This window comes from Vicugna pacos, chromosome 32 (genome assembly GCF_048564905.1).
Source record: "Vicugna pacos chromosome 32, VicPac4, whole genome shotgun sequence".
In the NCBI taxonomy this organism is placed as follows: domain Eukaryota; kingdom Metazoa; phylum Chordata; class Mammalia; order Artiodactyla; family Camelidae; genus Vicugna; species Vicugna pacos.
The window spans coordinates 20,694,202-20,708,219 of record NC_133018.1 but is presented as its reverse complement, the minus strand read 5'-3'; the positions used below and the strand labels follow the sequence as shown (position 1 = coordinate 20,708,219).

The window sequence follows — 14,018 nt, the reverse complement described above, 5'->3', positions numbered from 1 at the left end:
CTCTGAGACATCCCCCCCACCGCCGTGGCGGCTGTAATTCCACCCTCCCCAGGCTGTTCACAACTCGGAAAATCTACGGAATGTGTCTTGGTGTGGCCTCCCAGGTCTTGCCTGGGGCCAGAGAGGAATGTCAGGGCAGGAGGCCCTGGTGGAAATTTCCAGGCCCCCTCCCCCAGGAAGGAGGCCTCTGCCCTTTGGTGTGGGTCCAGGTGCAGGTGTGGGCGCTGGCCTCACCTGGTGTTACTGGCGATTGTCTCCGATGGACAGGTTCGTTCATCGAGCACCTGCTGTGTGCCTGGCGCTGTGCTAGGCTCTGGGGATGCTGCAGGGAGCAAGGAGACACAGAATCAGGGGCAATGAGCCTTCCCCGTGGATCTGGAACATGGGGTTGGCAAGATTGTAGAGGGGTGCCGAATTGGACCCGTAGCCGATGGGGCTCTCCCGGGATGGCTGTTTGGTGCTTGCTGTCTGCCTCCTCTGGGGCGGGTAGGGGCTGTGCCTTGTACCCCGTGGCTCCTCCAGCTGATGACTCCCTGAGGGCCTTGTGATTTGGGTGTTCGAGGCTGGGTGGGGCTCCCGGGGTCCTGTCCCGGGCTCTGGGGCTCAGAAGTGTCCCACATCACCTGGCGAAGCAAGCCCTTAACCTGGCCTGAGCACTGTCTCTTCTTTTGGGAACCCCTGACCTGGCTGAGTTTTCCTTATTGAGCACCTGCTGTTTACCAGGCACACTTCACGAGTGTGCTGTCCTCACAGGCCCGTGGAGCAGAGCTCTCGCGTTCCCTGTCCCGGTTGAGGAGAATGAGGCTTAGAGCCCGGAGGCATCTTGTGTGAGTCGCGGAACATCAGCCCCTGTCCTGAGGGGGCCCCTTGGCCTCCCTCGCTCCCTCAGCGAGATATTTCTGAGGCCGGCAGTCAGCTTCCCGACTTTCCTGCCGTCCCCTGCTGCTTCTCTATCTCTGCTGCCCAGTTCCACCAGCGTCATCCGTCCGGTGCATGGACGTTTACAGTAGCCCCCCAGGCCTCCCTTTGTAGCATCTGCTTGTCAAATACTCTGACCCTTTCCTCTCTCCCTCAACAACCTTCTGTGGCTCCCCATTGCCCTTAGAACAGAATTCACCCTTTCCATGGCCCGTGGGCCTTGAATGACTCTTATTCATTCATTCATTCATTCATTCATTTATATTTTATTTATTTATTTTTTGCCGGGGGTGGGTAATTAGGTTTATTTATTTATTTATATATGTATTTACTTAATGGCGGTCCTGGGGGTTGAGCCCAGAACCTCATTGCATGCTAAGCATGTGCTCTACCACTTGAGATATAGCCTCTTCCCCATCCTTGAATGACGCGATGAATTTCCCAAACACACCGTGCCTGGTCTCATCTCTGGGTCCTTGTTCAGGTGGTGCCTTTGCCTGGAGCACTCTCTGCTCCCCCCTCCCCCGGCCATGTCTTGTTCATGCTCCAGAAAGTTCTCCCTGATACCCCCTTGCCCTCCCCATGGCTTCCAGAGGCTCCGTCCTCCTCTCAGAGGTCACCATTTGCTGCTTGTCTGCCCCGGCCACACCCCGCTGGGGGCACCAAGACCCTCTGGCCTGGACCCTGCCTATTCACTAGCTTGGGGCTTGGCTCACAGTGGGGGCCCCAAAGCGTCTTTGTAAACTCATGGATGCCCACCCTTTCCTGACCCCAAAACCCCCAAACCCTGCAGTGATATTGGGTCCATTGCCTCAAGTTCCTGCTCTAACCTGGATCGGGTTCTCAGAAGCCCTTTCGGCCAAGGCCAGATCCAGGAGACCCTCACGTTGCCCCATGGGTTGCTCTCCGTCTCTCCTTCCCCTGTCTTTGGTGAAGTAATGTCTTATTTTTTCTTGGCATGCTCCTCCAAATGTTGCTGATGTGAGCAAAGCTAAAGTCCCCTCCCCTCATAATATTATGCAAACACCACCTTATCTCGTTTCAAAACATTTCCATCATTGCCCAGTAAACCCCCAGGCAGTCACTGCCTTTCCCTCCATCCCACCCCCACCCCCGGCAGCCTCCCATCTGCTTTCTGTCTATGGATTTCCCTATTCTGGACATTTCCTATAAGTGGAATCATATAGTATTTATCCTTTTGTGTCTGGCTTCTCTCACTCAGCATCCTGTTTGCAAGGTTCATCCACGTGGTGCCATGTGTCAGTGCTTCAGTCCTTTTTGTAGCTGAATCCTGTTCCCTCGTGGGGACAGACCACGTTCTGTTTATTTATCCGCTCATTCATTGATGGGCACTTGGCTTGTTTCCACCTTTAACTATGGTGAATAATGCTGCTATGAATACAGGCGTGTATGTTGATTTGAGTCCCTGTTTTCAATTCTTTTGGGTATAAGCCTAGGAATGGAGTTGCTGGGTCATATGGCGTAATTCTACGTTTTAACATTTTGAGGAACTGCCAAACTATTTTCCTACAAAAAATTTTGTTTTTGAGTTGGCAAAAAAAAATGTGGCTGAGGTTGGGAGGGGTGGAAATTGAGCTTATTAAAATAAGCTGTTGATGAATGGAGGAGGTGGGAGAGCCCCAGAGTCCCCTGGCTGTGGGGACAACCTGCCCATGAGGAGTCTGGGCCAGGGAGCTGGCAGAGTGACCCTTTGAGAGCTGGGTGGCAGGGGCATTGGCCCCTAAGCTTCGCAGTGGACACCCTGTGAGTCTGGAGAGATGGGAAGCCAGCCAGACCAGGCCTTGGCGCCAGGAGTCTGGGGAGGAGGCTGAGGATTCTCCAGGGCAAGTCTGTAAAGGTGTCACTTCCCCAGCTTCCGGAGCCCTCGTGCAGTGCACGCCGTGAGCATCTGCCCGGGGCTGCCAGCCCCAGGCGGCATTTCATGAGGCAAGGGAGGTTAGAAAAGCTGTGGGTAAATCAGACTTACCACCTCATGCAGCGCAGAGTCAAACAGCCATTTAGAGGTTGCCCGCGGTGCTCTTGGGGGACAGGCAAGCACCGTGGGCTTCTCCCGGCCCAAGCATTGGCCTTGTCCTCCCGGAGAGGTTTAAAACCCAAAGAGAGGCTGGAGTGGAACTGGCTTTGCTGCCTCAGACCACCAGGGTCTGCTGGGCTTTGAGGCGAGCTAGAACAAGGGGAATTCTGGAACAGGGTCCAGCGCTGGTGGCCACAACTGGCCCCTCTCCCTAGGCCAGGTTCTTGTCTCTGGGCTGCAGGCCGGGTGCCACGTTGCTCTGGGTGGGACCTGGCAGGGGCGGCTCTGCCTCCCTTCCACGTCAGAGCACCCCTGTGCCTGCACTGCAGCTGCCCCGCGACGCTACGAGGGATCATAGCGGCAGTAGATGCTGTTTGCTGAGCAGGACTGGTTCCCACGTTCTCAAGAACTTTGCGGTGCGCCCTGTCTCGGTGGTCGGGAAAAGTGCACGTGGGTTTTCCCTGAGGTGGTCGTAGGTGTGTCGGTTTTGGCTCTGGAATTGTTTGGCTTTGCAGTATTGGAAGGATTGACAGCACCCAATGGAAGGATTGCCTCCTCCATGACGCCTTCCTTCCCTGGGTGAGTCAGAGCTTTTGATGGCAAGTGACAGAAACCCGCGTTGGGCTGGCGAAGGCAAAACACACAGGAGTGCCTTGGCTTCCCCAAATGAAGAAGCAGGCTTTGACCTGCCTCCAGGCATGGCTGTCGTCAGGGCCCAGCTGTGCCCTCTCCACCCTTCAGCCTGTGCCTGCTTGCTGGTATGCCAGCCTTCTCGGCTAGGTCCTGCCTCGGGAAGGATGCCACCTGCCTGGGTAGGTTCCTGCCGCATGGTGGCCCCTGAGAGCACCAAGCTTTCATCCTCCAGGCTTAGAGTGCCTGTCTCTGGTTCCCTCTGAGTCTCAAGATTGACTCATTGGCGTAGATTGGGTTACATGCTCACCCTTGAACCAGTCACTGCCCCCCCCCCCCCGGGAGCAGGAATGTGATTGGCCAGGCCTGGATCACATGATCATTCCTGGAGCCTGGGGAGGGAAGATGGTTCTGGAAAGGAAAGTCAAGTCTACCATAGTGGATGGGGGTTGGCCATGGGATGCAGTCAGGGTCCCCAGACAGGGGTCTCATTCTTCCTCGGACATCAGTCTTCCCGCCCGACAACCCTCGACATTAGAGCTCTGATGGGCAGATCACTGGTGGAGGGTTTAGGGCGTCCACGCCCTTGGAGGAGTTGTCAGTGGGGGGTGGGGCTGTGAGGGGCGTCACGACGTAATGACAGGGAGCTGGGGCTACGGTCTCTACCTGGTCACGTGAGATGCAACCCCAGCCATACCTATCACATGGGGATACCCAGGTGCTGGGCCCCTGCGCCGTCTTGGATTCCCCTTGGCTCCTGGGTGGGGTGGGGGGTGTGAGTGGGGGGTTGCATGAGTTCGGGGCCTGATGGACACACATTTTCTGAGTGTCCGGGTGTGGAGGAGGCCCTGGCATGCCAGTCTGTCAGTCTGGGCCTGGGCAGGGGAGCCAGTTATAACCCCGGGCAGGCTACGAGGAGCAGTAGCCAGCAGAGGAGGGAGGGAAGGGTCCTGGGGGGGTTGGGGGCCGCCAGAGATTTCTGGCAAAGGCCCCGTGTGCCCAGGGGCTCTTGCTCTCTCGACTTGAGTTCTTTCTTCTCTCTGGGTCTCAGTTTCCCCATCTGTAAAGCCAGTGGACTGTTTCTTGAGCTTTCACTGTGGACACATGCGCGCTTTCTCCCCAGTGGAAGGTGTCCTTTGCCTGCTCCGCCCCACCTGCTGACCCGGAGCCATTCGGCTGGCTCTGGTCCAGGTCCTCGGCTGTTTCACCAGTGTGGCCGGTTTCCCAATCCCCTCGCTCTCAGCTCACATCCGGGCCAATGTCACCTTTGTCCTGCTCACACGTCACACTGTGTCACCCTCCTCAGAGGGTCGCTGGGAGGCCCAGGCAGGCCCGGCTTTGCCTGGGGTCACTGACCTGTGTCCTGCCCGGGCTGACCCTGTTCACCACTGCCTCGCGGGACAGGCCCTACAGCTGCCTGCCCGAGCTGCCAGGTGCTTTTGGAGCACTTTGCCCTGGTGACTCACACTGGCAGAGGCCTTGGGGTGCAGTTGGGTGGGCAGAGGTGGGGTGGGGCTCATCAGGAGGTGGCTGGGGCAGTGTCTGCAGGGTTGGGGTTCCATGGAGTGAAGTTGGGGCCAAGAGAGCTTGGAATCATTGAGGGGGGGCCTGGGCAATGTCTGCAGAGTTAGGGTTCTGTAGGGTGAGACTGAGTGGGCCAAGGGGACTTGGAAGCCATCGTGGCTGGTGGGGGCAGCAGCCGCAGAGTTGGGGTTCCCTGCACGAGCGGGGGCCGTGGCAGTGTGGGGGAGGGGCACAGCTCTGCCTGATGTGGCCTGTGCAGTGGGTGCTGGCCGGGTCTGTGGCTCAGAGGGGACGCGGACACCCCATGGCATCTCCCTCTGCTGACAGTGGCAGGGAGTGTGCCAGGGCCTGGAGGAGGGTCCCGGAGGACCCCAGTGCTCTCGCGCTTCCTCACAGGGGCCGCGGCAGGGTCCCCCGAGGAGCAGCCACCCCAGGGCTCACTTGGCTTCTCTTTTGGTCTCCTGACAGGTGCCTGTGACAAGGTGGCCCACGAGCAGATGACGAAGACTGGCTTTTAATCTCTGGAGACCATCGAGAGGGAGCTCATAGGGGCCCAAGAGCCCCCCCGGACACCCGCCACCATGTCGGGGTCCACACAGCCCGTGGCGCAGACGTGGAGGGCCGCCGAGCCCCGCTACCCGCCCCACAGCATCCCTTACCCCGTGCAGATCGCCCGGCCGCACACGGTAAGTAAGGGGCATGAACACACTAAGGGCCTGGGGTCACCTTTGGGGCCTTCTGCCACCAAGTCCCCTCTGTCTTCTTTTTTCTCTTTGGAATCGGGGCCGGTGTGGCTCTGATGGGGTCCAGCCAGGGCTCACTGTGTCCCCTGAGGGGAGATGGGGCGCCTTGGCAGAGACCACTGGCGTCGGCGGCCTTTCCAGGCCTTGGGGCATCTGGTAAAATCTTTTGGCTCCCATTTTAAAGCTGGAAAAGTGAAGACCAGGACCGAGCTGAGCTGGGAGCTTGGCCTCTGAGTCGGCTGCGGGATTTGGATGCAAACACGGAGCTCCTCCTGTATACGCTTTCCTCTCAGCCCAGCCCTGCTCCAGGATTGGGGTGGCTTCCCGGGGGCCATTGCATGCAGTCCCTCCCCTCCCCAGGCCTCGGCTGGTCACTGCAGCCACGCGCGGGGCTCTGAGACGATGAAGCCCAGGCCGTGTCGTTCTCTGAGTCCCTGATACGGGGTCCAGGGGGCTGGTTCTGCTCATGGGGGAGTTACCCCCTCACCTCCTAGACGGGCCCCTATTTACTGACCTCACGTTTAGCTGCATGTGGCCATGAGGATGGGCCTTGGTTCTGTTCTCTTGGCATTTATTGGGCACCTACTGTATACCACACCCTCAGGGGCTTGCCAGAGGACACTCAGGGTCTGGGGCCTCTCCCATTTGAGCTTCTGGATGCTTGGCAAGGGGGCATGAGGGTTTGCAGCTGCAGCTGGGGCGGAAGCTGGCTGTGCTGGCCCACGTGTATAGGCACGCGCCTGAACTGCTTGGCTGGCGTGGTCCCTTCTCCTGAGATGTAGAGAGGAAATGGTGTGAGAGGTCATTTCCATCCGTGAGCAAGATGTTTTTTGCATATGAACCCACTAGCCCAGGCTGGGGGTGTCCCAAACAGTGACCTCTTGAGGATTTGGGCTCCCTGGATGCTTTTGAGAGCCAGCTGTGATGAACGGACACATTCTAGAGCCTCACTCTGAGAACTTCCCCCTGGATGGAGGCATCAAATTCTCAGACAACCCAGTGAAAGAGCACCTTGCATTATTATCCCATTTTGCAGATGAGGAGACTGAGGCCGGAGGTTAAATAACAGGCTTCAGGTTAAATTACTGTGAAAAGATAATGATTCAGCTTGAGGGCTCTGAGGCTCCATGAAACAGATGCTTCTTTTTATTGGTCACCTACTGTGTGCCCAGAGCCAAGGTCATTTATTAGTTGTCGTCACCTTTATCATGATCCCAGTAACGGAAATAAGCATTTTCATCTACCAAGTGCTTTGTTTATGCCTTTTATGTATACAGCTACACCTGCTTCTCTCATCACCAAAGTGAGGGCACCCTTACACTCTGCATTTTGTAGACGGGGAACATTTTGCAGGTAAGGAAACAGGACAAGTTGCTTAGCCATTCTGAGCCTCAGTTTTTCATCCATAAAATGGGGTAACGAGTGCATCTGTCTTCTAGATTCTCCTGGGGATTGAACGTGAGGATCTGTGGAAAGTCCTTACACACACACACACACACTCAGCCAGGTGTGTCCAGCTGCTCTTACTCTCACTGTGACCACAGCTGCCTGGCGGGGCCGCCTCCCCTGGGGGCTCCTGGCGGATGTCTCTGGTTGCTCTTGTTTCACATGCCCTCCTGCCGGGTTCTCCTGGCCCTTCCCTGTGGGCCCAGCCTCGGTTAGTCCTCGAGCCCCTGTGGCCCCTGCCATCCTGCCTGTCCTTTGCCCCAGCTGGGCCCTCTCCCAGTCATTTGGGGTCACTGACTGATCCCAGACACCTCCTGCTCTTTTCCCACTGGGCTGTCAGTGACGGAGGATGTGGCTGGACAGGACAAGGTGGTCACCACTTCCTTCGGGGAGGAGGCTGAGGCCAGGGATGAGCCGGGGCCCCGGGAGCTGCAAGATGGGGTGCCCTTGTCCTGTGTGGTGGCAGCAGTGGGGCCCCACTTCCTGACCACCCTGCCTCGTGCTGTGGCAGCCCGGCTGGGGGCTGCTGCTCGTTACTGGAAAGGCAGGAGCAAGAATTCTGGGCATCCTGGGGGGTCTTGCTCTCCTGGGCATGTGTCCAGGGCTGGAGCCACTTTCCCTTGGCTGGCGGGAGGTGAACACCGGGGCCGTGATATGGAGGTCACCTCCCGTAGCCCTGTGCCCCTTACCTCCATCCTGCCAGCCCACTGTATAGGCAGAGTTTGTGACATTCCCCCCTTTTCCGAGTCTTTGGAAGACAGGGGTTGGAGGGAAGGGGAAATCGAGGCACAGAAAGACAAATGTCTTGTCCAAGGGTCAGGTGGGCACCCAGGTGTCCCAGCTCCTTGGACAATAGTTGAGGCAGGTGTGCTGGGACGTGAGGGCAGGGCCTGGACCCAGTGACCTCTGATCTTCTCAGGACTCAACTCACTCCCACACACGGTCCCAACAGACCTGTGTCTGAGGTGGCACCTCCTGGCCCTGGAGCAAGCACTGGGCCCAGGGCTGCTTTGATGGCAAGTCCCCCTCGGAGCCCAGAAGAACCTTCGGATGTGGCTTTGAATTCCTGTTTCTCCCAACTTGCTGAGCGACGTTGGGCTGCTCACTTAATCCTGTGGGGCAGCCTGTTTTCCCACCTGCAGTATGGGCGTCATGGGTCTGAGCATCAGTGGCGGATGTTAACGAGGTGCCTGGGGTGGTGTCTGCACATGGCAGTCATCTCTTTGCTCCTGGCAGGTGGCAGAAGACTGAGGAGGGTCTGGGGTCTGAGCGGGGCTGGGGGAGCCGCTTCCTCTGGTCGCCTGGGCTTTGGCCTGGGTCATCTCCAGGCCGCCTGGTGTGTTATCCCTGGTGCAGGTGGAGAGCTTAATTCTGGGTGTGCTTGCAGACCCTGGAAAGCCCCGCTTCCCCGACCCAGCCTCGGGCACACTCCGAGCCTCTCTCCCTGGTGCCATGCACAGGCTCATTCAGTCCCACCTGCTCCACCTGCAAATCTGTCTGTGCCCTGTTCTCTCCACCTCTCTGGACTTGGCTTCCTCCCCGACAGTATGAGGACCTCGCATCTTTCCCTGAGGGTCCTAGGGGACCCCTGGCACTGAGGACCTCCCAATGCCCAACACACCCTCCCCTCCTTGCCTCCATTCTGACTTTCTATGGCCTGGCTGGATTCTATCTTCTTGCCTCGGTCCCCTGAGACTCCCTGAGCGCTCTTGAGTCCCTGTAAGCCTTGTGCTGAATGAATGTGTTAAAGACAAAAGACTCAGGGTCTGAATCCCAGCACAGGTCTTTGTACTGTGTGGCCTTAGGCAAGTTATGTAACCTCTCTGTGCCTTTGTGTTGGAAGGGCGTTTAAGAGCATAGGCTCTGGAGCCAGACTGCTCCTCAGGGATGTCCTGGCTGTGAAACTTAGGACGAGTGGCTCTGCCACCCTGTGCCTGATTCCCCATCAGGTGAGCGAGGGTAGTGATGACTGTGGTTCAAGTCAGCGGACATGCGCAGAGGCCTCCGCCCAGTGGTGGGCAGAGTTAGCACGCACTGATGCAGGGCCATGATGATGACTTTGAGGATGCCGTCATGACGACGGCGCGCCCGTTGGCATCCTTTCCCGAGTGGCCCCCAGGGTACACTGTGGGCTTTTCCTCTAGAAGCTGGACTGGCAAACCTTCTCTGTAAATTTTTCAGGCTTTGGGGTCATGTGCTGTCTGTCACAACTGCTTGGTGTGCTGCCGTCCGGGCTGGAGAGTGGCTCAGCCAGCACACACGGGAACGGCCGTGGCCACGTGCCCGTGACGCCTGACGAAACAGGCCGAGCCTGACTTTGGCCTTGGGCCTCGTTTGCTGACTCCTGCCCTCGATCAGGACTTACCAGACTCCCTGCGGGAAGGACCAGTCTGTTTCATTTCCAATTTGTCCTTAACTGATATGCGGTCCTTCTGCACGTGACCCAGTTCGCAGGGTGGGGACGGGTGTAGGCGAGGCCAGCAGGACGCGTGCAGGCCGTGCGCTTGGATGCTGCAGTCATGTCGTCAAGCTCTAAAGTAATCTGGATTCTCTTGTCTTCCGTGCTCCCCCCGCCGGGCCCCCGGTCACGGACCCAGGAGCCTGCCTGGGCCACAGGGGGACACGTACACGTGCTGGGGCAGCAGGCAGGGTTGGCATGTTTTGTTAACACGTGGAGGGTTCTCACATTCTAAGACGTGGCTGGAGGCTTCCAGCCTGTGTGCCTGGTGTCATCAGGCTCCTGCGACCACAGTGAGCCCCACCTTGGCTCAGTTTCTCTTTTGGAGTCTCCCCAGTTCTTGCCTTGCTGTAGAGCCCCAGGTACCCTGAAGGGTGGAGATCAGTGTGGATGCTGCAGAAATGGCCCCCGAGATGTTCCTTGGAGGGACTGAGCTGTGAGCTCATCCTGCTTGGCTCCCAGACTGGGAAACTGAGGCCAGAGAGTTTGTGGTTCATGCAGTGGCCACCCCACGCCCCTGCCTCGGGGCCCCCGGGGGCCATGTGCCTTTTCCCACCTCGGTGGGCAGTGGTAGGTGCCGTCCTCCTGAGGCCCTCTCCCGAGGGACTGGACTGCCTCTCTGCCGCTTTGTTCATTTTGCTTTTGTGGAAGCGAGAATGTTCCTCCTGGCAGACTGCAGAGATTGCCGGTTTGTTCTCACACCTCTGCGTGAGCGCACACCAGATCGGTGCCTGGCAGCCTCGCTGGCATGATCCCAGAGGCCTCCACTCCCTCCCTCCAGCCCTTTCTTCTTCCTTCGTGAGCACCTGGTGCCTTGTGCGAGATGTCTCGGAGTCTGGGGGAGGGGGAGGGAGGCTGAGCCCTTCTCAGCCTTCTGGAAACTTCCCTCAGTCTTGGAGAGTTCAGGGGAATTGGTGGTCGGAGGCACAGCGACCTCCTCCCATCTGGGTCGGGCACCCATCTCAGTGAGGCTCAGAGGGTTTGAGTGATGGACAAGATACCTCTAGCCCGAGGCCTTGCAGCTTTTGCTTCCACATCTGGCTGCCCAGGAATGCCCTTCCCTCAACAGTTCCAGCCTCTGAGCTTGACAGGATCTCTGTTGATTCTAGTTCCTCATCCTCTCTAGCCTCCAGCCTCCCAGCCTCTCACATGCGTTTTTTTGGGGAAAGGTCTGAAACATACATTCCCCACACACCTTCCCGGTATCATCTAATTCTCTTTGCAGAAATAACTGCTTTAAAAAAAAGAAGGAAGCCAGACAGCAAAAGGATGTCTCGATTTTTATGGAAAATTGGGAGAATTAAGCAGGGTGCCCAGAAGAAAATCAATCACCCGCTATCCCTCTCTTCCCAAGCCTTGCTTGTGTCAGACATCACTAACTGATTGTCGTCCTCGGTAAAACTGTGTCCCCGACAGACAGAACCAATCGACTTGGATTGGCGCACATGGGAGGTCTGTCGTGCTTTCACCTTTGAACTCCTCTTTCTTTCTTTCTCCCTTCCCTTCCCTTCCCTTCCCTTCCCTTCCCTTCCCTTCCCTTCCCTTCCCTTCCCTTCTCTTCTCTTTTCTTTTCTTTCTTTCATTTTAATGTGCCTCAAATCAGAATGTAGTTGCTAATCGGGGTACTTGTTAGTGTTTCTGCAGACGATATGGGTCATGGATGGCATTTTACTGAAGAAGGTTTTGCCTGAAGGTCATTCTTCCGACTGTGACCTGTGCTTATGTGTGCAACGCTTACAAGTGTGATGCTTGTGCGTGCTACACACCTGTGTGGGTCTCCCCCGTGAGGGGCTCCCACATGGGCGGTTTGTTTGGGAACTCAGTCTCTGAGCCTTGCAGACCGTCGGTGTTGGCTGCATTGCCAGCCGTGCCCTGGTGTGGGTGTCCGTGTCACTTGTGCCCGTGGCACACACACAGGTTGTGCCTTTTGCCAGTTGTCTCTGCTGACACACAGGCTCGATCGTCTCATCTGGAAAGAGGGCAAAACCCAGAGGCTTTGGCAGGACCAGTCACCCTTTCGCTGAACTTCTTATGGGCGATTGGCCCCAGGAATCCCCCCGGGTCAGACCGGGTCTGAGGGCCGGGCGAGGATGTGGGTGGGCTCCCGGGTGCGGGGGCAGCACTAGTCAGGGGGCGCGGGCCTCCCTGGGTGGGCCGCACTGCAGCAGTGTGCACGCTCACTGGCCTCTCTGTCCTTTGCTGCAGGACGTCGGGCTGCTCGAGTACCAGCATCACCCCCGTGACTACACCTCACACCTGTCGCCGGGCTCCATCATCCAGCCCCAGCGGAGGAGGCCCTCCCTGCTGTCCGAATTTCAGCCTGGGAATGAAAGGTGAGGAGGGGCTTGTGGGCCTCCTTGCTCAGAGCTGCTGAGCCATTTCTCAGATGGGCAAGTGCTCGCAGGGAGCTCACCGGGTTGTTGTTAACTGAAGGGGTGGCAGTCTGTGCTCTTATCTTGGTCCGGCTGTGATGGTGTCAAGGGCAGGGGTGGGCAGGGAAGAGCCGCGTGGCCCCTGGACTTTCTGCCGTGAGCCTTCAGTGGTCCAGACAAGAGGGGGTGAGGGGTGTGTGTGGCCCAGACAAGAGGGGTTGGGGGTGACCACCAAGACGTGGGGGAGCAGGGCTGGGTTGTTGGTGTGGAGGGACGTATCCTGGGTGCCTGTGGGGAGCCCCTTTCCTCCTCTCTCTTTTTTTTTTTAAATGGAGGTACTGGGGATTGAGCCCAGGACCTCGTGCATGCTAAGCATGTGCTCTACCACTGAGCTCTTCCTTCTCCCTTCCACCCCTACCCCTTTCCTCCCCTTTTCTCTGAGTCCTCCTCTGTCTCTCAGCTGGCAGACAAGGCCCTCTGGGCCAGCCTGGTCTTCCTTAAATCCAGGTGGGAGGGAACAAGTCAGTGCAGAGGTGGGGACCCAGTGAGGGGAAGGCTGAGGCCAGAGCGGGGACCCAGGCTGCCTGAGGTAGCAACAGCACTGATTTCTAAGAGTCCTGAGCTTCTAACACACGATGGCCCATTATGGGCTGTGGCTGCCCAGCGGGCACCCAGACAAGCAGGCCCTGCCCTAGGGGAGCCCACGGTCTAGCAGTAGAGATGGAACAAATACACAGGGTGACTCCAGAACGAGGCAGAGGTGACCTGTTACCTACAGGGCGGGGGAGAGCTGCTATTTGGCTGGAGTGGCCGGGAGAGATGCTTGGCCGCTAAGTAGCCAGCCATTCAGAGAGCTGGGTAAAGACATTCCAGGTGGCGGGAACAGCACGTGCAAAGGCCCGGAGGTGGGAATGCACTGGGAGTGTTCCAGAAAGGCAAGGAGGCCAGGTGGTCGGGCGAGCAGGTGGACTGTGGGCCAGGTGAACTTCATGAGAACTATGGGAGGGTTTTTAGCTTTGGACGGCCAGGGTATAACTTCTACCCTAAGATCCTGTGGGCTGTGTGCAATGATTCTGGGGGCGAGGGGCAGCTGCTGAGGCTGGGTTGGCCCAGAGGCCCCATCTCATCATCTCCTCTGTCACCTTGCTCAGGCTACGAGGCTGAGGAGGGCCCAGATGGGACTTGAGTTCCAGAGACCAGGCGTGCGCCCTTTGCGTTGCCACAGCCCCCTGGAGGCACTCCGGGGAGGCCACTGCCTAAGGCCCCAGCTGCAGTCTCTCGGGAGTGGATGGGCTCGCGTGGGCGGAAGCAGTGGAGGTGGGGCAGGAGGCCAAGTGGGTGTGCTCCTGACGGCTGCTCCTGGGGCCGCTGTAGCAAAGGACCACACAGCTGGTGGCTGAAGACATCAGAACTGTGTTCTCTCACGGTTCTAGGGGACAGAAATCTGAAGTCAAGGTGTCAGACATAGAAAACAAACTATGGTTACCAGGGTGGGAAAAGAGGCAGGGAGGGATAAATTGGGAGTTCGGGATTTGCAGATACACACTACTAAATGTAAAATAGGTAAACAGCAAGCTCCCACTGTACAGCACAGGGGACTATCTGCAATACCTTGTAATAGCCTGTAATGGAAAAGAATGCGAGGAGGAATATATATGTATGTATGTAGAACTGTATCACTGTGCTGTGCACCGGAAATTAACACAACATTGTAAATCGACTTTACTTCAAAAAAAACAAACAAACCAAACAAACAGCTCTTTCTAGCCATGCCAGTGTAGCCGGTACCATTACACAATTGATGATGTCACAGTATTTTTCTCTTTTTAAACTTATCAATAAATGAAATTGCCTTCTTTCTTTAAAAAACAAAAAAGATGTCGGCAGGGGGC

The 14,018-nt window shown here is 57.3% G+C and overlaps 1 protein-coding gene across 21 annotated transcripts in view; it reads left to right on the top strand.

The window, feature by feature from the left end:
- Positions 1–14,018, top strand: part of NCOR2 (nuclear receptor corepressor 2) — a 313,102-nt gene that overhangs the window by 161,494 nt on the left and 137,590 nt on the right. For all 21 annotated transcript variants that reach the window (XM_072953425.1, XM_072953430.1, XM_072953434.1 and 18 more), the window contains 2 exons: positions 5,576–5,793; positions 11,960–12,087. In XM_072953425.1, the coding sequence (XP_072809526.1) occupies positions 5,689–5,793; positions 11,960–12,087 (233 nt within the window). In that variant the 5' untranslated portion in view covers positions 5,576–5,688. The remainder of the gene's footprint in view (positions 1–5,575; positions 5,794–11,959; positions 12,088–14,018) is intronic.